Genomic DNA, 21,812 nt, shown 5'->3' with positions numbered 1-21,812 from the left:
GGCTGAGCTGCTGGGTCTCGCACACTGATCTTTTCCAGGCAATGCAGGACACCTTGGGGAGAAGGAGCACCCAAGCCCTCGCTTCCCATGCTCTTCTCCCTGCGCTCTGCAGCGACACATCCCACCTGTCTGCCCATGTTCTTGCTCCTCACTTAACTAGAAAAGAAAACCATGAACTTTCTCCAGGTCAGACAAGATCCACATGTGTATGAAACCTGGCTAGGGATTTAATTGAAGCAGGTTTGGGCACGGTGCTCTGCAGTATTTGGTTTGGTCACCACCCCTCAGCCAGCCACGGGGACATCCTTCATGGGGAGAGGGATCTGCTAGTCCTTTCTCCAAGTGTGAAGTCCCAGGGAAGAACATGGTTCTGTGCAGGGTGAGGGTTGCAAAGAGACGTCTCCTCTTCCTAGCACCAGTCTGAGGGTCTGCTCTGGTGCAGGCCTGGGGTCACTGACTGTGCTGCTCCACCAGCAGGGATCTGGCTGCTCCAGGTGTCACCTGCACAGCTCATCCTTGCCCAGCCTCACCTGGGGCACAGAGTGAGGAGTTTCAGGGTGCTCTGCTCATTAATGAGTCCGTATGAATTCCCCACTGCCTGGCCCAGCATGACAGGAGGATTCACTCTCCCAGTGTGGGTGGGATGCTGAGGTCTCTGAGCCCTCTCCTTTGCTCTGCAGTTGCTTCATCCTGCCCTGCTGTTAACTCTCCTTGGAGGGATCATTGTGGGAAGCAGAGCAATTCTCCAGTTCCTTTGTGATCCCCACTGGGCATTGCTCCACTTTGATTTTCTTTCTTCCTCTCATTGACTTCTTAGCTCCTGTAAACAGCAAGGTGACAGCAGGAGTTAACCACAGAGAAATGGATTTACACTTCTGGAGTCAGCATGGCCTCATCCCAAAATAGGGGCAGCGCAGGAGGAAGCAAAGCTCAGAAAAGCAAAGATGAAGGGAAACCCCTCAGATGTGAAATGTGTGGGCATCCAAGGGAGGCTGTTGTGATCCTGGACACAAAACAACATGTGAATTGAAATAGGCAGAGAACTGACCTGGTGCAGGGGCGTCCCTGAGAGGGTACCCAGACCAGTAGGACGCACTCCGTGGATTTCTTCCCATTCCAGTGTGGTTCATGGCCCACACCATATGCTGAGAGAGGTGCTACGCCAGTCCATCACCCCATTCCTGCCACAGCTGCACCCACCCCTCACTTGGGACATCCACATCCAGTCCTGGAGGGTTGTATGTGTCTGCCCTGGGCTACACAGGGCAGCTTCCTCCCCACTGCTCCAAGTGCCTGGTTTTGTACAGCAAATTCTCTTGTTCCCCAGCTGTGGCGGTGTCCCCTGAGTGAGCAGGGCCCTCTGAAGGTCAGGCTGTTAAACAAATTCCCTTCAAGCTTAAGCAACAGCCCTCTCTACATTTATGGTTGGGCCAACCCTTCCCTGTTTTTACCACCAGTACAGAGTGGGTGAGCAGCGGGGTTTTTTTGACAGAGCATTTTTTAAGACCTGACAGACAAACTTCTTATCCTTGCCCTTATCAGGAGCAGTTTTCTGCTTATTCACTTGTAGGAAACATGGGTACAACACATTCCTCTCTCAGCAGGGAAACCTCCACAGCCACACTGGAAGATCAACAGAACTGGCAGAAACCTTTCTCTGAATGTCAATAACTCACCCCTGGGAATTTGGCCTTCCCCAGTCACCGCCTCCCTGACCAGATAAGCAAACACAAGGGACTAAGCTCTGTTAGCTTAGGTGGTTGGAGTGCTCTCCTGGTCACCCTGCCCAGGCTGCCCTGGCTAACCATTAGCAGGGGTTCCTCTGGCTGGAGATATGAGTGTTGCCAAAACATGGCTCAGAGGAGCACAGAGGAGAAACCTCCACTCCCTCAGTGTCCTCAGGCATTTCTCACAGGAATCCACCTGGAAGCAGCAGAAGTTGTAGCCCTGAGCTGATGCCCCGAGGAACTCCTCCTCCCTACCTTTTATCCAGGGATCCTGTCCTCTTTTTCTCTTCCTCTGCTGCACATGAGCTTTGTCTTTGGTGCAAAAGTATTTCCCGTCAGCCTCAGCCTCTTGTAGGATCTCATCTTCATACTTCTCCTATACCAACGAGAAGAACAGTCAGTCTACAAACTACCCTAGCTTTCCCAGGGAGCTGGTGGCATTGCCAGGGACCTTTGTGACCATTGTTATGGAGTGATGACAAATGCTGTTCATAAACAGTCCTGACTGGCTGGAAAGAGTGGTACTTCTATCCCTCAGCAGCAAGTTGGGTAACAGGGTGGGAATGAGGTTTGGCACCTGGTGCAGGAAGAGCCATCACCTTTTGGAGGGAGCTTGGGCTGGGACAACCTGTCTCATGTCTCTAGGACCAGGCAGCCTAAGCTGATGGCTGAGGAGAACAAACAAACTAACCTCGCTGTCCGTCGTGTCTGGCTCATCCGATTCTTGCTTCCCAGACTCGGCATCATCATCTAAAAAAAGAAGGTTTTTTTGACTGGTAAGAAGCTTAACAAGCTCATGAGCAGATACAGAGCCCCATGCCCAGGCTCAAAGAGCCACTGAGGCAGAAAACAGCTTCAGGAATAAACTGTGTTGTGCAGCAGAGGCACTGCAAGCTACGTGGCCTGGAATGAACGTTTAGGGGTGATCCAACAAGATTCGGTTGGGAAACCTGCTCCCAGGAAATCTGTATCCATAGAACTTTGCTATGCCAAGGTCACAAGAGCTGTCCCAACATCTGTGGCTATATACAGGTGGGTATTTAAGCCCCAGACTGCACCTTTCTGTTTGAACCCCAGGCGGGGAGAAGCATGTTGGGGTGAAGAGGCCAAGAGGGACAATCCCCATTTTTGCTGCTGGTGTCAGTCAGTGGCTCTTGGCAGGGAATGTGTGCTGAGGAGTAGAGGAAGGAAAGGCAGGGGAGATACTTCCCTTCCCAGCAAAAACATTCTGCTGTACACAGACCCTGGGGCTACATGGCCCCAGACATGTACCTGCACACACCTGACCTCTGCACAGGCTGAATCTGCATGGGTTGGGGGCCAAGCCTTGCTGGTGGTGGCATCACCCTGTCTGCACACACAGTGACACACCTGGGCTGGCCACAGTGGGCAGAAAGGGCTGTGTCCTCTTCTGAGGGACAGAGGCATCCCAGAAGTTCAATATTTGTTGCTCATGACACCCAGGTCTAGCCAGGATAGAGCTCAGCAGGGCAGGCCCCCTTGCTGCCCCTGCAGAGGTGGGAGAGCAGATGATGTTGCTTCCAGGCACTCCTGGATTCTCTGTAGCCTGATCCCATCCTCACCTTATCCTTCTGCAGGTTAAGGCTCACTAGAAAGTGCAGAAGTATTTGTGTATTGTTTCCTGGGCTTTGTGTCAACCTTAAGGTGAGAACTGAAGAAAGTCCTGTATTCCCACACCCAGAATGTAATCAGTTGAAATTCTTCTGCCATGATGATATCTCCTTAGCATGTAAATCACAGAGGACTCCCCTTTTTTTTTTCACCGTGAAAAATCCTGCTCCGAAGAGTGTTCCCAAACCACTCTGACACGCCCAGACCAACTAATCCAGGCGAGCTCAACTTTCCGGCCAAGCCAGTAAGGCTGGTACTGAGCAGCTCCCAGCAGACGTGCTTCCCACTCTGATCCCCATGGCTGCTTCCCACCCACCTGGACAAACCTGGCACCTGTGTCCCGTGGGGGTCAGGCAGGGAGGAAGCCTTGGAAGAGCTCTTATGGAGAATGGAGCAGGGAAAGGGAGGAAACCATCCTGATCTACCAGCTAGAGGCACCAGCATCCCTGGCTCCGTGCTCAACCCTATGTGCTGTGTCATCACAGGACACGCTTTAGAGCAAGGGGACAGGCAGGGATGGTTTTCCAGTGCTAGTCCTGCAAACCTCTTGCATTTTCCCCATCTCTGCTGAGAAATTCTGAGCTTCTTCTTCCCTGAGAGGAGCAGGAAATGCTGGAGCAGCAATACTGGCTTGTTGCTGCTCACTGTGAAGTGGGTTTTGCCAAGAGGTTAGAGCTACTCTGGCTCCTTAGTCCCTGGAGAATTCCATGCCACCCAGCATGGAGTGCAGGGTGCTCTGCTGAGTGTGCAAGGACACCCCACGGTGGCTTCTGTCTGTGCTGGACAGAGACACTGGGCTTTTCTCCGGAAGAACTGGGATTGCTTTCTCCCTCTAGATATGGAGCCTGAATTTTGGACATATCTAGGGTGGAAAATTGAGCTCCCAAGGATGGAAGTATGAAATCTGAAGTTTCTCCCAATGGCCCAGAAGAACTGAGAGCCAAGAACACTTTGTCCCTGGAAGGTGGCTTTGCAGGTGTGCGCAGAGCCCAGCAGAGAGCTCTGGGCTGGGAAATCCCTTCACCAAAAGGCATCTTTCACTCCTGCCTTCTCAAATATCACATTTGCCTGGGCCTTCTTACCTGCTTCTCCCTTCTGTGCACTGACATCCCGTCTCATCCCAGCCTCAGGAAGGGCCTCTGGGTCACTTGGTGTGGAGTTGTTTGTCAGATATGCCCGTGAGAGTGTGAGCTGTGGGATACAGGGAGACAGGGAGCACAAATGCTGCTGTCACCAGGCAGGAGAGGATTGTCCTCAGCCCTGACTTGATGACTGTGACACCCACAGGGACGAGCATCACAGAGATGTTCCTGTGCACTGCGGTGTGTTTGCAGGGAGCCCAGCACCTCCTGCAGCAGCCTGTGGGAGGGAGGGGGCACAGGCGCTGCCTGCCCTTGGGGCTGGATGGAAACCCTGTGGACACTGGAGGGGAGGTGGGGAACGAGAGGCAGGACTGTGCAATGTGCAAATTGGCTTCACACATATGAAACCCATCCTCCCACAGGACATTAATGCTGGTCACAATGGTGCCAGCAGCAGTACTGGACACCCTGGGGTGGGTAAGGGGCTGCAGTTCTGTGCCAACACGAGCTGTACTCACCACAGCTGCATCCTCCTCCTCCTCCTCCTCCTCCTCCTTGGCAGCGCCAGCCAGTGCCCGGGTGGCACTGCGCCAGTGGTAGGGACAGCGCGGCTCGTCCCGCTGTGCCCTGTGTCCCCCGCCGGGGCCGCGGGCTGCGGGCACAGCTGGGCTGTCGCCGGGGCTCTCCCGCGGGCTGCCGCAGCCCCGCAGCTCCCGGCGGCCGTGCCAGTCTGTGTCCCTGCCACGGCCGGACTCGGACAGGTCCAGTGGCGCGTCTGCATCATCGTCCCTCGCCTCCTTCACCTTCGCTCGGAGCTCGGAGCGGTCCCGGCTCAGCCAAAGCTCCTTCTCCCCCTTCCCATCGGCAGCATCGTCCAGGAAGGCCCTCTCCTCCTTGCAGCCCGCCGCGATGCCGAGCCACGGGGACAGGGGCCGCTCCCCGGGCGGGAGCTTTGTGTCGCCGTCCGCCCGCTGGCCTGGCTGGCTCTGCTGCAGGAGGAGATGCTGCAGCCGCTCCCGGTGCTTGAGGAGGTGCAGCTTCTCCTCCAGGTGCTGGTCCCTCACGTACACCATGGTGGCAGGAAGCTTCAGCAAGGCTGCGTGGTCTTCCCAGCTGTCCCGGGACCGCGTCCTGCCGTCGGCAGCTTTGGTCCGGAGCAAGTGGCTGGGGAAGCTGCCACCGTCCCGGTCAGCCGGGGCGCACGGACTCGCCAGCCCCAGCTGGTGCAGGGAAAGGTGCTTGTGGAGGAGGCAGAGCTGCTCTCTCCGGGCATTCAGTTTTAGGTTTTCATAGGATGGAGCAACCTTGGGGGAGTCCAGTTTGCTTGCTGTTAAATAACTTTAAAAAGCGTGGGAAAAAAAATTACATTAGCTATAACACGTTAGGAAAAAAAAAATATAGAGCATTAGAGTTTTCCCATGGTTTCCCAGCTATGCAGGGATCTGTGTGGTCTCTCCTGCTCTTTCCATGCCCTGTTGCAGCTCTTGGCCAGTACATCATGCTTGTCTTTGGGTTCTGTGCTGGGGAGGAGGGTCCTGGTGGCCAGGGGCATCAGGCAGTCAGCAGTGGGTCTCCACATAGGGCAGGAAGCCATTGCCATCCCACCATCGAGCAGCAATCCCCTGTCCCTGGGCCATGGCAGCTCAAGGCAGGGGCTTGAGTAAGGGTAAGGATGCAGTGACTTCTCACATCAGCACTGCTGCTGAGAAGTCACTTTTTGAATAATGTCTTACAGGCAGCAACATCCTAAGCACCCCCCTGGGCTTTCTTAGTGCCTGAAGACCCCCCAGGACAGAGGAACAGCCCACCTGCCCCTAATCTCACTCAGCCATCCTAGGAAGGTTGGTACAGTGCAGGAACCTGCCCTGCAGGCCCAGTCCCAGCCACTGCTGGTTATTCGGCAGCTTCCATGAGTGCAAGCTGTTCTCAGGAATGCTCAGCAGACCTACTCACACCCCGGGGAAACTCACTGTCTCTACAGACAAACTCACTGGCCTTGCTCTATGCTCCCAAAATCATTTGTGTCGCAGTCTGCCTGCTGGCTATGCTCCCAAAATCATTGGGGAGGATAAGCCTGGGAAGTGCTGAGCCCTGCAGGAAAGCCCATTAGAATAGATAAGGAGGAGCAGGAACTGCTGCCTGCCTGGGACAGTCCTTCTGCCTGGATATGGGGGCATCTGGTTCACTTTGTGGCTCTGTCTGAGCAGCTGGAATAACAAGAGGCTGATCTTGTTGTGCTGGATTCCAGTCATTTTTTACTGGTGTAAACTGGGAGATCCCCCCTCTCCAAGGCTGTGGGAGAAGTTTGGAGAGAACGATGGGCAGACACAGTGAACACTGGCCATCCATCCATGGAGGGCCAGCTGCAATGGGCCATGCATCAGGGCCACACCACGACCCCCAAGCTGGTACTCACGCCTCGAGGCTGGGGCTGTGCTCGCGCTCTGGAGGGAGAGGAGTCTTCCTCGCCGGTGGAGACACTGCTGCCCCTGAAGGACTCTTTTCCAGGAGGCAGGGTCTGGAGCCAGGTCTCACCAGGGCAATGGTTCCGTGCAGCTGGTTGGAAATCCTCTGGGATGCCTGTGCCAGAGGAGAGAAAGTCCAGGTGAGCCATTCTGCAGTGTGTCCTGGGTTCCAGGGAGCCTGGCTGAACTGGGACAACAACTGTTCCTCACCAGTGGGAACAAGACAGACAGATCCTGAGTGCGCTGCTTGATATGGTTCTGGTCAACAGCTCTATCAAGTTTTTATTCATTTTTCCAGGAAATTTCTGCTTCATGTACTCTCTATTTTCTGGCTGCACTGATTTGTAGAGCAGGAGGGTTTTTGTCTCCTCTTAAGTCATGATTCAGTGGCTTAACCAAGATAAGACCTTGCAAATTCCTTGTCCCCTAGTCAGGCCTTTACTCATGCAAGACTTTATTCACGCAAACTCCTGGCACACACTGGTTTGGTGGGTGCATTTCCAGTGGAGTGCCTGGGCTGATGGAGACATTATTGTCTCCATCAGCTGTCATGAAAGGCTCACCACATGTTCTGACTTGACTTTCCCCTGCCCACTTGGAGATGTCACCAACCCTTCCTGCGATCCCTATTAATTATCCCCACAGCCTGCCTGCAGCCTTACCAAAACCCCTTTTCACCTGCTCTTTCAAGTTTTTTGTGGAGGTCGAGTAAGCAAAACCTGTGCCAAAACAGAAGAATCTGTGTGGGTGTGTATGTGGGCTTGACTTCCCGTGACCAGGAACAAGGTCCAGGTCCTGCAGTCTCATCTCCCAGTGCTCAGTGTCACCATATCACTCAGCAAACCTCAGCTGACACCCTCTCTGTGTTTGTCCTTGCAAACACTGAAAGCCAGGCCCTCTGAAAATGCCAATATTGATCATACTGCAGGTGGAGAGACATCTGTGGTGCTCTTGGGCAGGGCTGCTGTAGTGCCTTTGTTCTTGGTACCCACAACTCCCACAGTTTACATGTTCTCCAGCCTCTTCCAACCTTCATTATGCTCCAGCTCCCTGCTCACCCAGGAAATGGGGAGCTGGCTCTGTGGCTCAGGATAAGCTACACTGAAATGAGGCTCAGCACAATCTCCCCAGGTGTTTCACTTCTCAGAGTTTTCCCCAGTAAGACCTCTGAGAGAGGAACCAGAGTGATGAGCAGAGGACCTAAGGATGCTGGAAGTGTGGTCATGGAGGATAAACACAGGAGCAAACAAGGATGTGCATGGTCACAGCAGGGACAGGAGCCTGTGCCAAGCTTTGCTTGCAGTGAGTGGCAATTTCTGCAGAGAGGATGGAGCTGGTGTTTGGTAGGTGCCCTCCTTGGCTCTGGCAGTGACAAACTACCCAAGTCTGGCTAAGTCTTCAACCCCCCAAGTGCCCCCTACTCTTTCCCTATCCTAATCTGCTTGTCTTGATCCAGTTCAGATGACCACAGCAGTGGGGAGAAGGCCCGAGGACATCAGGCTACCTCTGACAACTCACCATTTCTGCAAGGCTGACTTCTTGGAGGACAGTGCCTGGAGAAGTCCTGCTGCTTGGAGAGCTTCTCTGGAGCTTCTCTGGAGGCTTTTCTGAAAAAAAAGGCACAACCAGCTACCGTGGTGGTCCCCCAGAGCTGCTGCAGCCCTGCCCTGCAGCGTGCTGGAGCCTTGCAGCCTCCCAGCGATGGCACTGGCTGGTACCAACCACATCTCAGTGAAGATTTTGTGTAAAAATTGCCTTCTGGCTCAAGCCAGCACCTGATGGAACGTGCCCTTCGTTGCATGTGTGGGTGGCAGCAAGGGAATGCCATGGTTTCTGCATGAACTGCCTTACAGTGGGGGCACCCAGCACTCTTTTGCCCTAGTACAGAGCAGGGTGTTTCTCCCTTGACCTGAATTTTCCCCCCATCAGCTTTTCTGTCTGTGGTAATGTCCATCTGAGCTGCCAACAGCTTGATCTTTGCTCTCCAGACCCTTTCCCAGGGCAGTTTTGCACCATGGCTCGGTGACTCTTCACAGCCCCGGGTCCCTCAAGGGTGGCAGGAGCCAGCAACACCCACCTTCACTGAGCTCAAGGTCTGGCACATCCTGGTGGGCTTCTTCTGCTTCCCTGTGCTCTGTTTTCTCCGTGCTGACATTCCTGCTCACTGGGGACAGTAAAGTCAAAGGGGAGCTTGGTGTGGAACAGCTTTCTCTGGAGGTGACTCCTGGGGTCTTTGTCCTGTTGGAAGGAAAAGGACATGAATGAATGAGAAAGGGCAGGAGAAGGAAGGTTTTGGAGCCACTCTACTGAGAGCTCTGAGCCTGATATATAAATATACATATTTATGTATGTGTGCATGTGGATATACCGGATCCTCAGACTCACCTCCTTCCACTGCAGCTTATCAGTACCCAGCTGCAGTCTGGAGCATGGACAGAGCCAGCATGACAGCCCAAGGTGTGATTGCCCCACTTGGTCGTGGGTAACGTCACAGGAAGCCACGATGTTGGGTAAGCCAGGGCCCAGCTGTGGCTGTTGCAAAAGCTCTGTGGGAGCCTGTCCCTGGCTGGGCTTTCAGCCTGATGGAGGGTTGGATTCAGCACAGGGATGTGGTGTCTGTCCCCTGTCACCATATCAAGATGGAGGGGCTGGTGCTCTCGGTGACTACAGGGGAGTGACTGAATCTTGGAGACACACACAGAGTCCTGGAGGGACTCTGATGCTGGGACATGGATGGCTGGAAATCTTCCTACCCAGCATCTCAGGGGAGAGCAGAGCAGGGCAGGATCACTCAGTGCTCAGCAAGCCCAGCCCAGCCTACAGCTCTGGAACTACTCAGCCCTTGGGAAGCATCAGGGAGTAAAAGCTGGAGTTTCTCTTTAAGTGGATGGTGGTCCTGTGCTCCAAAGAAAACACATTTCTAATCTAATCCCTCAGCGCTAATTCCTCTGGACTTTAAACCCTTGAGGAATGAGCTGATTTGTATATATTGGCCAGCCTGGCAGGTTACTTGGCTTCCAGCACAGTGCTCTGCTGGGCTATGAACCTGTTGGTGCAGATCACTTCTCCCTCTTTAACCCCATCACAGTCCCTTGTGTGTCACTCTCCTTCCCCCAAAACAACCCATTTCTTGCAGGCCCTCTCTGGCTGCTGCAGGAGGGGAGCTGGTGCCATGGAAAAGCCATGGAAGCCCAGGCTGAGGTCCATGCAAGCTGCCCAGGGCTTTGTTTCCAGGGGGTTAAATATCTTTTTTCCCCAAAAACAAATCCTTGGATGCTGGTGAACAGGGGAGTGAGCAAAGATCAACAAGGATTTTGAGACCATTAGGGATTTTTCTGTGTTTAACATATACAGGAATCCACAGAAATTAGATGCTAAAATACCCCTGAGGATGCCACAGTCTGGATGTTGCCCTGCTCAGCTGTGGGGATGCCCTGGTTGTTACCAACACCCCTTGTAAAGAATGAAACCAGGAAAGTGCTTACTCCAGGCTCCGGAGCCTCTTCAGTTCCTCCCTGAGAGTTTTGTTCTCTTCCCTCAGGCGGTTGGTCTCGTTTGCTGCAGGGACAGAGATGGTGCTGTGAGTTCAGGTGCTGCAGAGAGAGAGCTGATGCTCCTCGCAGCTCACTGGGGTGCCTGGGGGAGGAGGAGGGAATGGCACCGGGTTTTGGAGGGATGCTGAATTTCCTTCCTTCTTTGTTAACATGCTGGGGCTAAAGGATAAAAGAGAGCAACTTTCTGACTCAGGTTTCATCGGGATTGGGTCTGCTTGCAGCTCGCCCAGCTCAGGGGCAGAGCACGACCCACATGAGGCAGTGGTGGGTTGGACATAGCCAACATCCTGCCCCTGAACACCAGGGCAGGGTGAAGAGGGGGTGCTGTGTTAGGGGGAGGGCTGGGGGTCTCTGGGGGGATCAGACAGAGGCCAGAGGGAGCTGTGAGCACCCAGCACTGGGTGCTGCAGCAAGGAGGCCACAAAGAGCATGGGTGGGCTCCCAGGCATGGTGCCTTGCCTTGCTCCTGCTTGAAAGCAGCACTCGGGGTGCAGTGGCATAGCAGGGGAGATAAACCAAGGGCTCTTGGCACCTCTCCATCCCTCCTAAATGCCTTATCTCCTTTACCCCCATGACCCTCCCTGGGCTGCTCAGATCCCCAGGGAAAAACACCCTGTGCCTCAGCAGTGCTGGGAGCTCTGCCAAAGGCTCAGGAGAGGATCCATCACACGTGTTGCTTGATTTCATTTACCCGTGCTGAGCTGCTGCTGTGACTTTCCTGTCTTTGCCAGAGTGTTGCTCCTGCTGTGCCAAATGCATCCTTTTCCCAGGCAGCTGACATGGCCTGGAATCTCTCGTTTTTCTGGAGGTGTGGAGGACTGCAACCCCCAGCTCTGATGATTTGTGTGAAGGGTTATGTCTGCTTGGGGGGACGCGAGCTGCCATCCACGGTCCTGCTCCCTCCCTTCTCCCCATCCCCAAACCCTTCCCAGGTTCCTGCTCGCCACGAGGGCTCACATGCAAATATCTGGGAGAGGGGTTTGAGCAAAGACTCAGCCTGCCAAAGCTGATCTTACAGCGGGTGTCAGTACGTACAGAGGATGAAGATGTGCTGCAGGCTCTGGAAATGAGAGGTCTCATACTCATTCTGCTTCTTTTTGGCCAGCTCCTGGGTGACCATGCATCTGTCACAAAGACCAGCTCGCAGCCTGGAGGAAGGAAACCCCACAGCTTGCTACCATATGGTTTCCATGGGAGAAATAAGTTCCTGCCCTCCCCGTGGAGAAGTGTGAACACCAGACCATCACCCAGAGCCACCTCTGCAGCCCAGCACTGGCCCTTGCACCCCTCCTGATCCAGTCCCACCACCACCAGCCTAGGAAAGCTCCTATACACGTGCCCAGGCTCCTCCAGCTCTCCCAGCAGCTGAGTATGGGAAAAATAGAGGTTCATGTGCTACATCCCGCTCTGGGGAAGACAGCAAATCCCAAACTCTCCCCCTAGGAGAGTGTAGTTGCTGCCACTCAGCAGCACCCTACTTAAAAACAAATCCTACCTGTTTTCTAACACCTTTACATTTTCTTTAAGGACCTTCTGTTGTTCCCTTAACTGGTGATTTTTAGCAAATAGCTCTTCAATTCTCTGAGCATCGCTAGTTGAAGAAACAGAACAAAGACAAGAAGGTTATTAGATTTCTCCCTAAACCCCATGCCTTCATCCACAATGCCCTTATTCTTGTGTGTCAGGAGGGGAAACAAATGTGTTGGAGCCTGGATGCTGCCCTGTGACACCCTCCTTGGAGTCAGCAGCTTAATTCCTCGCAGTTATTGCTTCCCAAGAGGGCAAGAACCGGCTGGCACAAGCATCACCTGCCAGTGGGAAGGCAAACTGGAGCTGGACTGGGATCGCCCAAGCCCTGCCTGGAGCCAAAAGGCTTGGATTTGGCAGTGCCAGAATGGCAAATGGTGCTCTCTAATCCAGCAGTGTTGGAGGATAACTGGGGAAGTCTGAAATTCCAGTGGTGTAACCACCCCTCTGCCCCCCCGCCCTGGGATCGCTCACCGGCACTTCTCCGTCGTCAGCTCCGTCACCTTGCTGTGCAGACCTGGAATAATGAGCAGACACGGAGAGGTGGGTGTTTATTGCCAATCCCCTGGCACTCAGGAGCAAACGGCACTGATGGAATTTCAGGAAGGTGAGTGGCTTTGCAGAAATCTCATCCATTCACAAGCCTTATCTCCGATAAGGAATAACACATTGCATGTGTTAAGCACTGTCACAGTTTAATGGAACTGGGAAAGTTGTACAAAGTCTGAGCTCATTCTGTATCCCCACTATTTAATGAGTCTGCATTTCCTTCCCAGACCCAAAAAGTCTGGTTTAGTTTTGTTTCTACTTATTTCCCACTACAGCTCACATTTCCCAGGTGGGCAGTATTTTATAGCTTTCAGGGTTGGAAAGCATCTTGGAGAATATTTACAGCTGAACAGCTTTCCTTGATGGATCTGCAGACATTGTATCCTGTCAAATCCATTTTATGCAAAGTAGATGTAAACATGTGGTTTAAATTGCTCAACAGTTTCCTCTAATTCTCACACGGCTTGAAATTACACAAGAGAAGAATGGATTCATAAGCCAGAATCATCCAAAAGTGCTGAAGTTTTGTTCATAATATTGATACTGGGAATTATTCAAATAGGAAAACAATTGGACTTGGCACTTGGTTGCTTAACCTAATGGGTTTTATTTTAATAATGTATGACCTGAGAAATAATTTATTCCCTAGAGGAATAAGCTATCCAACCTGACTCAAATATTTCCTTTAACAGAGCTTCATCTCCTGCTGCTTCTGTCTTACAGATTATTGCATCTTTCTGCTTTCCCTTTGATCCCTCAGTATCCAAATACACTCCAATCCTCACTGCTTGGAGCAGATGTCCAGCAGGTGTGTGTGTCACCTCTGCAAAGCTCCCAGCTCCCCTTTACCACGGACCATGACAGCAGGGGCAGGAAAGGAACCAAATCCCCCGTGGTTCCTGCTTGCAGCAAGTGGGATTCCTGCTGGGACTGAGCACCTCCATGGTTTGCTTTCCAGGAGCATGGAGAGCAGGAATGTCCTCTCTCTTCTGCTCCTTCTCATCATTTAAAAGTTACTTTTTTCTCAGTGTGCCAATGAGAGGTACCAAGGTGCCATCAGAGGGTGTTCTCCCCTGAGGGACAGGCTGTGACCCCATGTCCCAATCCATCCCCGTGGGTGCTGCTTGCTCAGCACTAATCCCCAAAGCTCCCTAATCTGCACCTGCTCCTCCTCCCTTCAGGTTACATTACAAAGAAATGGATCTTGGCCAGTTTTTGATAAGACATTTTTTGTCTCCCTACCTTGGACCTCTTTCTCGTGGATTTCCTTGAGCTTGTTCAGGAACTCTGCAAAACTCTCTGCGGTCATGTTCAGGACTGAGCCACACACCAGGCTCTGTCCTTTTGCTTCAAATTATTCAGGTTTCAGCCTAAAATAGAAAGAAAAAGTCCAACAAAAGAGATGTGTCGTGTGCATGTGGTGCTCTGGAAAGGACAAAGCCCAAAGCTAGGAAGGGAAATCATTTGCTAAACCGGGGATGCATTTTTGTCCACCCTGCCTCAGCGCTGAGCATAGCTAAGAGCATGTCTTAGATACTGGGAGAAGCCCAGCTGGAAAATCAGGCTTTTCCTCTACTTGTTGGGCAGTTTAAATTGCATTTCTCTGGGATGAGGTGGGGTAGGGCATCTTGAGCATAAAGAAGGGACTGCAGAACTCGTGTTGGAACGACATGGGGACTGATGATGGGGAAATTCACAACAGCTTTGGTGCTTGAGCCTGATGGGCTCATCTCCTGCTGGGATACTCCCATGCATCCCTCCTCCCTCTGGCACCACACACAGCTTTCACAGAAGCAACACACAGCACTTGGCCGCCCCACTGTCACTGCCCAGGCTTTATACATGGCCTCGCTGGCTGTACCCTCTTTGAAACCTTGGGAGACACCCAACAGACCTTTTTCACCCAATGTTACAGAGAAACCAGGAGAGGTGGTGTCCAGAGCCAAGACTTGCAGGGAGCTGGCATGAGCACAGCACCCGTGGGGTCCTCTGGAACCACCAAACCCACACTGGGAAAGAGGAACCTCCACATGAAGGCATTTAGCATCTCCACATGGGATCTTCTCCCCCAAAAATCATTCTGGGTTAATGAGTCATGGCGAGTAACCCCAATACCAACAAAGCACCTGGACACTCAGCCTTCAACCACGAAGAGATGACCAGGGAGAAAACCTCCCCTGTGTTGCTGGAAAGTGAAGGGTGGGCTGGGATCTGGGCTTTGCAGCCCCACGGGGAAGGTCTGTGCTGGGTTCCAGCGCTCTCCCAGCCCAGCTCCCGCCCGTGCCTTTATCTGCATGCAGAGCAGGGATGTGCCAGATCGCCTGCATATGCAAGATGTGGGCACGCAGAGCTGGAAGAAGAAAGTTTCCCCTAAAGCATCTGGTTTTCAAAAGAAATGAGGCACGCGCCAGCAAGCACAAGCAGCGAGCTCGGCAGGCTCGGATCGGCGGAGCAGCTGCCTGAACACGAACCATCCCAGAGCCACTTTGGCTTTTGAGCAAATCTGATGCAAACAGAGTAGAGATCTCACTCTCTGGGGAAACAATTAAAGAATATTCACTGCTCCCGCTTCCCAGGGCATAACCCACCCGTTCCCAGGCTGAGTGATCGATCCCGGCAAATAAAAGCATGGTGTGGCTCGTCCAGCTCGAGATCTCCTGCTGTGAAATGGGATTGGGAGCTGACCTCAGCCCCAAGAGCCACAGCTGAAAACCAGCCAGGGGAAATAACGTGCAAAACAGGAAAAAACCCTCCTGATGTTAATGGGATGCACTTCCAAGGATCACTGAGTCCTAAATTCGGCTCTGCCCTGGGCAAAGCACCTCCCCAGGGCTGAAGGGAGGTTGTGAGATCAACCACTGCCACCACGGGACTGACACCCCAAGCGCCAGCGGGGAAGGCTCTGAAGCACTCAGGCACTAATTCCATTTTCATTCTCCAGTGCTGTAATCTGGGAAGAGATTGCAACTGTGAGCAGAGGAGTTGGTGGCTGCATGTGCTCCTACTGTGCTCACTGCTGCTGGGTCAGGTCCTGCCCACCTTGTACTAAAGGGTACAGCCCTTTCCCCAAGGCTGGTGTCTCCGAGGGCTGAACCCAGCATTTCGAGACACAGGGCTCCAGCTCCGCCATCCCGGGAAGGTGACACCCTGGCTGGGACTGGTGCCAGCCCTCTGCTCGGGGAGGTAGGGCTGGGCTGGCATGTGGTGGGAGGTGGGAGGCGCGGGGGCAGCCCAGGTGCTCGGTGCCGGATCCGGATCCCTGCAGCTGTGACTCAGTGCTGCAGGCAGAGCCCGGCAGATCAGGATTTGGGGTTGGGGTGTGGGCAACACCTTTGCCTTCTGTGCATGGCTGAGGCCGTGGTGCCACCAGGGTTGGGGCTCACTGCTGATTTTCTTCTCCTCAGAGTTCTCAGGCAAGTGGGGACCTGTGACCTGCTGCAGGTCCAATCAGCAGGGAAAAGCTGACAGTTTTGGTGATTTTTGAGATGCCAGAACCCATCTCTGCCTGCAGATGGAACAGCTGCTCTGTGGCAAATCTGGCGAGGACCTTGGGTCTTGTCTGTGCACACACATGGTAACAGAGACCCTGCATGAGCATCACTCCCCATATGTCTGTTCCCAGGATTCAGCCTTTTGCAGCAGCAGAACAGCCCCACCAACAGCCCAGGCTCCCTGAGAGGCTCAGCTTTGCTCCCTCTTGCCCGGTGTGGAGAGGTGAAGGTGTGAAGCCGCAGCTCCCAGCTCCTCTACTCTGCTCCAGAGGATTTATTGAGGGAGATTTATTGCTGAAGCCCAGAGCACAGAGTGGCTCAGTGTGGAGCTCTCTCCCTGAGACAGGGATTTTATTTACAGCCCCGAGCCCTTTGCAGAGCTGTCACTGTGATGTAGAGCCCGCGGTGCCAGATGCGGCCCCGTGGCAGGGCTGGAGCAGCCCTTTGGGGTCCCGGCAGGGCCGGGCGTATTTCACAGTGACGGCTGCCCTCTGCAAACAGAGCCCCAGTGTCGGGGACCAAAGGTGAACTCCTCATCCAGGCCCTAAATCTGAAGGGTTTGGAGAGCCCAAGACCTGGGGTAGAGCTGTTGTTGACTGCCATGGCTTTGCTCACCTGTGCTCTGCATCCCTCGATGCTCAGCTCAGGGTGGGACAAGGGCTCCAGGTTGGGGCACAGGGATGTCCCTGGGATGTCTGCTCTCATGCACGGGGCTGGGGCAGCCCCCAGCATCTTCTGGGTACCAATGGCATCACTCCTTGGGCAGGATGCTCCTGTTGTGGCTGGGGAAAGGAAAAGCAGCAGGGAGGTTACTTTCTGTCCCATCCAAGGGGGCTGGGGAAGGGATGGACTTGGGCGGCTGGCTCTGAGAGTAACCCCCATTCCTTGGTTCCCAGGGGGTTACTGACCTCTCAACACCATCCCCAGCACTGTCTGTCACACTCACAGTGAGCCACAGCGCATTCCCACCCTCAGCTGTGTCTCCTTTCAGAAGGATAAAGCAGCTCATTAACTAAATGAGCTTAAATCATTAAAAAAAAAAAAAAAGCAGAAAAGAAAAAGGCAGGACTGTGACATTCTGACACTGTGGGATCAGTGAAGCTTAGTGGATTTACCACCAGATATTTCCCCATCAGCAGTGCTGGAGTTGTTCAGCTCTGGGCTGGATTGATGTCACACACCTTTCTCTGGGCAATTGTTGGGCAGAGCTGCTATAACCAGCCAAAATTTCTTTCCTTGGCTACCCTACTAGATTCCTGGTCTAATTTTAGAATTATAATACAAGTTTGTACTCAGAAAAACTGCCTGATCACTCATGGAAAATCTGCAGTGCCAGGAGTATTTCACAGGCCAGTGTGGAGCTAATGCTCTTTGCTGATGTACTTTGCTTGGCAGTTTGAAGAGGGCTTTTTTGGTAGGTTGAGGGATTCTTTTTTTCTTGCTGGGTATTTATTTATTTGCATGACTTAACATGGCACAGACTGCCCTAAAATGGAACCCAGTGACTGCTCTCCACTGTGCTGGGTTTGCTGTGGGTGCTGCACAGGGGCTGCCAGACTGCAAAATTACCTCCCAACAAGTGAGACAGGAGGAGCAGCCTTGGCTCTTGCCTCTCCAGGGAGGAGGATTTGGTGCCTTCCTCTACCTCACACAACCTGAAAATCCTCCCCGGAGCAGGGCAGCTGCTCCGTGCTGCTCCACCAGCCCAGGGGCCGGTTTGCAGCGAGCCCCAGGGTTGCCTCTGCTGGCTGTTGCAGGGGGGTCCCACTTGGGTGATGTGGAGCTGCAGCACGGCTGCAAACTGCCCCAATGGCCCTTTGGGTTTGTGGGCACTGTGCTGCTCACAGCCCCCTGAACCAGTCCAACAGGATCAGCAGCACCAGGGAGATGCTGGCCCTGCTCACGTGTGCACAGACGTGTCCCACTGCAGGGAGAGCAGAGCTGGAGCAAACCCTCCAACCTGCAGCTCCAGCCTCAAGTCACAACCTGCACACTGATTTACTTCTACCCCATAAAGTCTCTGTTGCCATAATACAGCACAGTCCTGGTGATCACAAACCCAGCAGCTCAATTTCTCCCCCACTACCCTGGCCCTGTGAAGGCAGCTTCTGCTTCTCCAGATGCTGTGGCAGTCACCAAACCCTCAATATGGGTTTTCTTCCATTTCCTCATTTCCACTTAAGAGCCCCTATTCCCCTCAAGAGCCCCTTGCAACAGGAACCTTGTTATCCTTGCAACAGGGACACCCCTGCTGCCAACTCCAGCCAAAGAGTCTTGGCTGCCCTGGGCTTGCAGGATCGCTAAAGCCAGAGCTGTTGGTCCTCTGCAATACCTGAATATACCCAGGAATCTGACTTTGGCTTTTACATAGCAGGGTGAGCAGTTTGAGGGTCTCTCCTTGCACCATCCCCAGCTGGGAGGGTGGTTTTGTCCTCCCACTCCCCAGCTCCTGCTGCTTTGCTGAGGTTTAACAGTAAATATTTGTTCTGCTCCCCACTTGATAAGGAATGACGTTTGGACCCACCAGCTGTGCCGTGATGCTCCCCAGAGTGTGGTGGGCTTTGGGCAGACCTGTGGGCAGGCCTGTCTGCCCACAGGAGGATTCAGAAGAGGGTTAAAAGTAGCCACTTATCTGCCCGTTCATCTCGGGGTAACCACAGGTTCTATAAACATTACTCAATTAACACCCCAAAATGCTCTGGGAAGTGGGTAATGAGACATTATCACGTTTTTAGGGTGTTTTAATTGCAAAGTGGCGAGGCTCAAGAATAGCTCAAGGCCCTGTTGGGATTGGAGGCATGTGGTCACTGCCCATCCAAAACACTCCCACTGCCACCCCCAGCTGCAGAGCCCCTGGCCAGGCAAAGTGGCAGGAAAATACCCTGGGATTCTCTGATAGATGGTGGTTATCACCCTGCTCCCTGCTTGTGATCCTGTTATGCTGCTCATGCTGCCTGGACAGCACCTTGGTCTCTCTGTCTTCTCCTCCATGGCAGGAGACCTCCCCAGAGGGTCTCCTCAGAGCCCGCACTGCTCCTGGCATGGGGAATCCATCATTTCTGGTCCTGCATGGGAAAGCAGGTCTTGTGTGGGAGAAGGGGCACGAAGGTTCCTCTCAATCCCGCTTCCATTAGCTGGCACCTCTGCTCCTGCTGTGTGAGGGGTGTACGGGCAACCTGAGTCAAGAAAATGGCCATGCAAACAGAAAGAACAGATCTATCTCCCCGGATATCCCCAGATGGTGAAGTCTTGGACAGGATTAGCTTTTCTCTTCAGCACTAAAAAAGGAGTAACATCCTAGGAAAACCCAATCCTGCAAAAACCTTCTGGGTGTTTAGCCCTGCTTCAGCACCAAGGATGAGTCTTACCAGCTCAGCCCCACGTTGTGCTGTCCAACAGCTGGGACAGACACGGTTGGGCATCTCTGCATGTCCCAAATGCCTGGTGGCACACTGGTGTTGGGGACACGTTGCCCCCTAGGCTAGGTTCTGAATCAATGCATCAGTGTCCTGCATCCTCCAGCGCGGGGGGGGATCTGTGGCCATCTACCCTGTAAGTGCTCTGAGGACATTCCCCATCGTGGCACTGTCCCAGCAGAAGGGACAAGGAGCAGGCAATGGGGCCAGTTCAGCCCACAGCAACAGACCCCTGTGCAGGGAGGCAGCGTGTGTGGGCACAGCCTCTCCCCTGCAGCGATCCCACCACCGCTTCCTTCCTCCTGGATTTAAAGTAGGGAAGAAGGCTGCCAGCCCTTGGTAGCATTACACCTCATGCCTGGGGCTGCTGGAAGCCCAGCGAGCTCCAGCCTCTCTCAATATTTGTGCTGCCTGAAGGAACATATCTGGACAGCCCAGGAGAGCACTGTCAGCATGTCCCACAAGGGACACAACTGGGACAGAGGTGGGGCACAGAGGGCCACCAGCCAGGTAGCAGGGGTCGCCACAACCCAGCTCCAAGCTGCCACTGAGAGAAAAAGGAGCAAATTTATTCTCAGCTTTGGCAACAGAGATGAGTTCAAGGTGTGAAATGGGGTGGGAAGGGAGACCCACAACTCCATTGAAAGTTATTTGGCGCCCAGCACATGCATGGCTTGGTGCAGGTCAGGGCTGCCCGAGATGCTGCACGGAAGCTGGGTCAGGTGTGGAAGGGGGTGATGCCCCCTCAGTGCCCAGCACCAAAACCCAGGTGCTGCCTGCCCAGGATGGGCGCTACTGCCATCCCACACAGTCCCACAGTCCAGCCCACATGGCCACAGCTCTGCTCCCCCGTGGCTGTCACACTGCTGGATGCTTGCTCAGAGAAGTTTTCTGTTCCTTCCTCTGGTCCTCGCTGGCCAGATGCAAATGCGACTGGGCTGCTGGTACTCACATAAACCCTGACACCCACAAATTGCTCTGACCCTCCACAGCTATTTCACTCCACCTGAGTGGATCTGGATGCCATTTCTCGGCATTTCGGATCGCAGGGATATCCCATTAACTTTCATGCTCGAGTGGACAACGCCAGAGGAACAGTTTTTGCCAACAGGAGAGCCCTGAAGTCCTGGCTGGGAAGCTGTCCCCAGCCCAGGCAGGCTCAGGTCCACTCCCCACTGACCCCTCAGAGCTGCCACTTTGCCACAAACCATCAGCTCCCCAGCTGCTACACAAATCCAAATTTCCTCCTCGAACTCTGAGAAAAGCAAGCAAACCCATGACACACCAACCTCTGCCCATCAGATGGGAGCTGGACCAGGCTTCGCGTCTGCTGGCACTGAGTGACAGCTCTCTCAGCGCTCTGCTGAGCAAATTTTGGGCAGCTCTCCCCTCGTGGCTCACACCAGCTCCATTCCCAGCTACACAACACTGCCCAGGATGCTGGGGGACAGAGGAAAATCAGTGCAAGCACAACACTCACGTTGGAGGACTGCGTCTGTGTCTCTTCTTTGGCTCCTGGAGCTCAGTTAGGTCGTGATCAGCAGACGGTCATCTGGGACACGGGAGACAGGAGTGAGCAGTGTGGGTGAACTTGCACAGACAATAAGCCATAATTTTTCCTTGCAGCCTAACTGGTTCTACTGGTTTGCGTTTCTTTGCCCCAGCAGCAGAAAGGAGGCTCAGCTTAACTAAAGCTGCCTGACAGGTTCTGCTGTAACACAAAAAGTGGCAAGACCAGTATGGTGTGAACCCAGATAGAGATTTGATTGTTTTCCCATAATTACAGCTCAACCTGCGCTGTTGGTTGAAGTCAATCACATTAGCAAACAGACCCTTTTAAATAATTCATCCAGCATTAAGATGGGAAGTTTTTTTGTTTTATACAACTTGGCACTTTTGGAGAGGAAGAGAAAAAAGAGAAAAAGAAATGTGACAGCAGCAGCATCCTACTAAACTAGAGTGGCACAGCTCAGGGCACTCAACAGCCCCCAGCCCAAACACTCGGGAGAGGGAAAGGGATGTGCCCAAATTGACACGAATGGCTGTTCCAAGTGCAGGGTGAAAGCCCATGGTCCTGGACTGTCTTCTGGGGGCATTTTGCAGTGGCTGGGGATACTTTAGGGACCAGTCAGGAAAGGCTGGGTGACTTGGGTGCTGATCCTGGCCAGCAGCCCTGGCTTAGCCCGGGTTTCCTCCCAGCTCCTGCTGCTGACACAAGCAGCTCTCGCCCTAAACCGTGGGCTGGTGAAGCCGAAGGCAAAATGGACACTTCCTGAGCCTTTGAAGTGCAGCTACTTCAGCATCCCCTGGGGAAAACGCTGGCACGGTTTCCCCTGCCCAGGCTGGGCAGGGACAGCCTTCCCCCGCAG

General features: G+C 53.6%; 1 protein-coding gene across 1 annotated transcript; it reads right to left on the bottom strand.

The window, feature by feature from the left end:
* Nucleotides 1–205: 205 nt before the first annotated feature.
* RBBP8NL (RBBP8 N-terminal like) lies at nucleotides 206–21,085 on the bottom strand. Its single transcript, XM_048322283.1, has 15 exons — nucleotides 20,924–21,085; nucleotides 16,643–16,809; nucleotides 13,779–13,906; nucleotides 12,462–12,504; nucleotides 11,956–12,051; nucleotides 11,496–11,608; nucleotides 10,392–10,464; nucleotides 8,984–9,144; nucleotides 8,425–8,513; nucleotides 6,858–7,021; nucleotides 4,960–5,779; nucleotides 4,442–4,550; nucleotides 2,419–2,477; nucleotides 1,983–2,103; nucleotides 206–820 (listed from the first exon to the last, which is right to left on the bottom strand). Exons 3-15 carry the CDS (start codon nucleotides 13,843–13,845, stop codon nucleotides 702–704), a joined length of 2,034 nt encoding a protein of 677 aa, XP_048178240.1. The 5' UTR covers nucleotides 13,846–13,906; nucleotides 16,643–16,809; nucleotides 20,924–21,085; the 3' UTR covers nucleotides 206–701.
* Nucleotides 21,086–21,812: the final 727 nt, after the last annotated feature.

Source organism: Corvus hawaiiensis, chromosome 17 (assembly GCF_020740725.1).
Source record: "Corvus hawaiiensis isolate bCorHaw1 chromosome 17, bCorHaw1.pri.cur, whole genome shotgun sequence".
Lineage (NCBI taxonomy): Eukaryota > Metazoa > Chordata > Aves > Passeriformes > Corvidae > Corvus > Corvus hawaiiensis.
Note: the sequence above shows the minus strand (reverse complement) of the source record. Positions and strands in the feature narration are given on the sequence as shown.

Excerpts from the sequence above, each read along its gene's own strand:
- RBBP8NL (XM_048322283.1), bottom strand. The coding sequence starts at position 13,845 with ATGACCGCAGAGAGTTTTGCAGAGTTCCTGAACAAGCTCAAGGAAATC. Across the intron at positions 8,514-8,983 it reads AGACCTTGAGCTCAGTGAAG|AAAAGCCTCCAGAGAAGCTC; the intron begins GTGGGTGTTGCT and ends CTTTTTTTTCAG. Across the intron at positions 2,104-2,418 it reads CAGACACGACGGACAGCGAG|GAGAAGTATGAAGATGAGAT; the intron begins GTTAGTTTGTTT and ends TCGTTGGTATAG.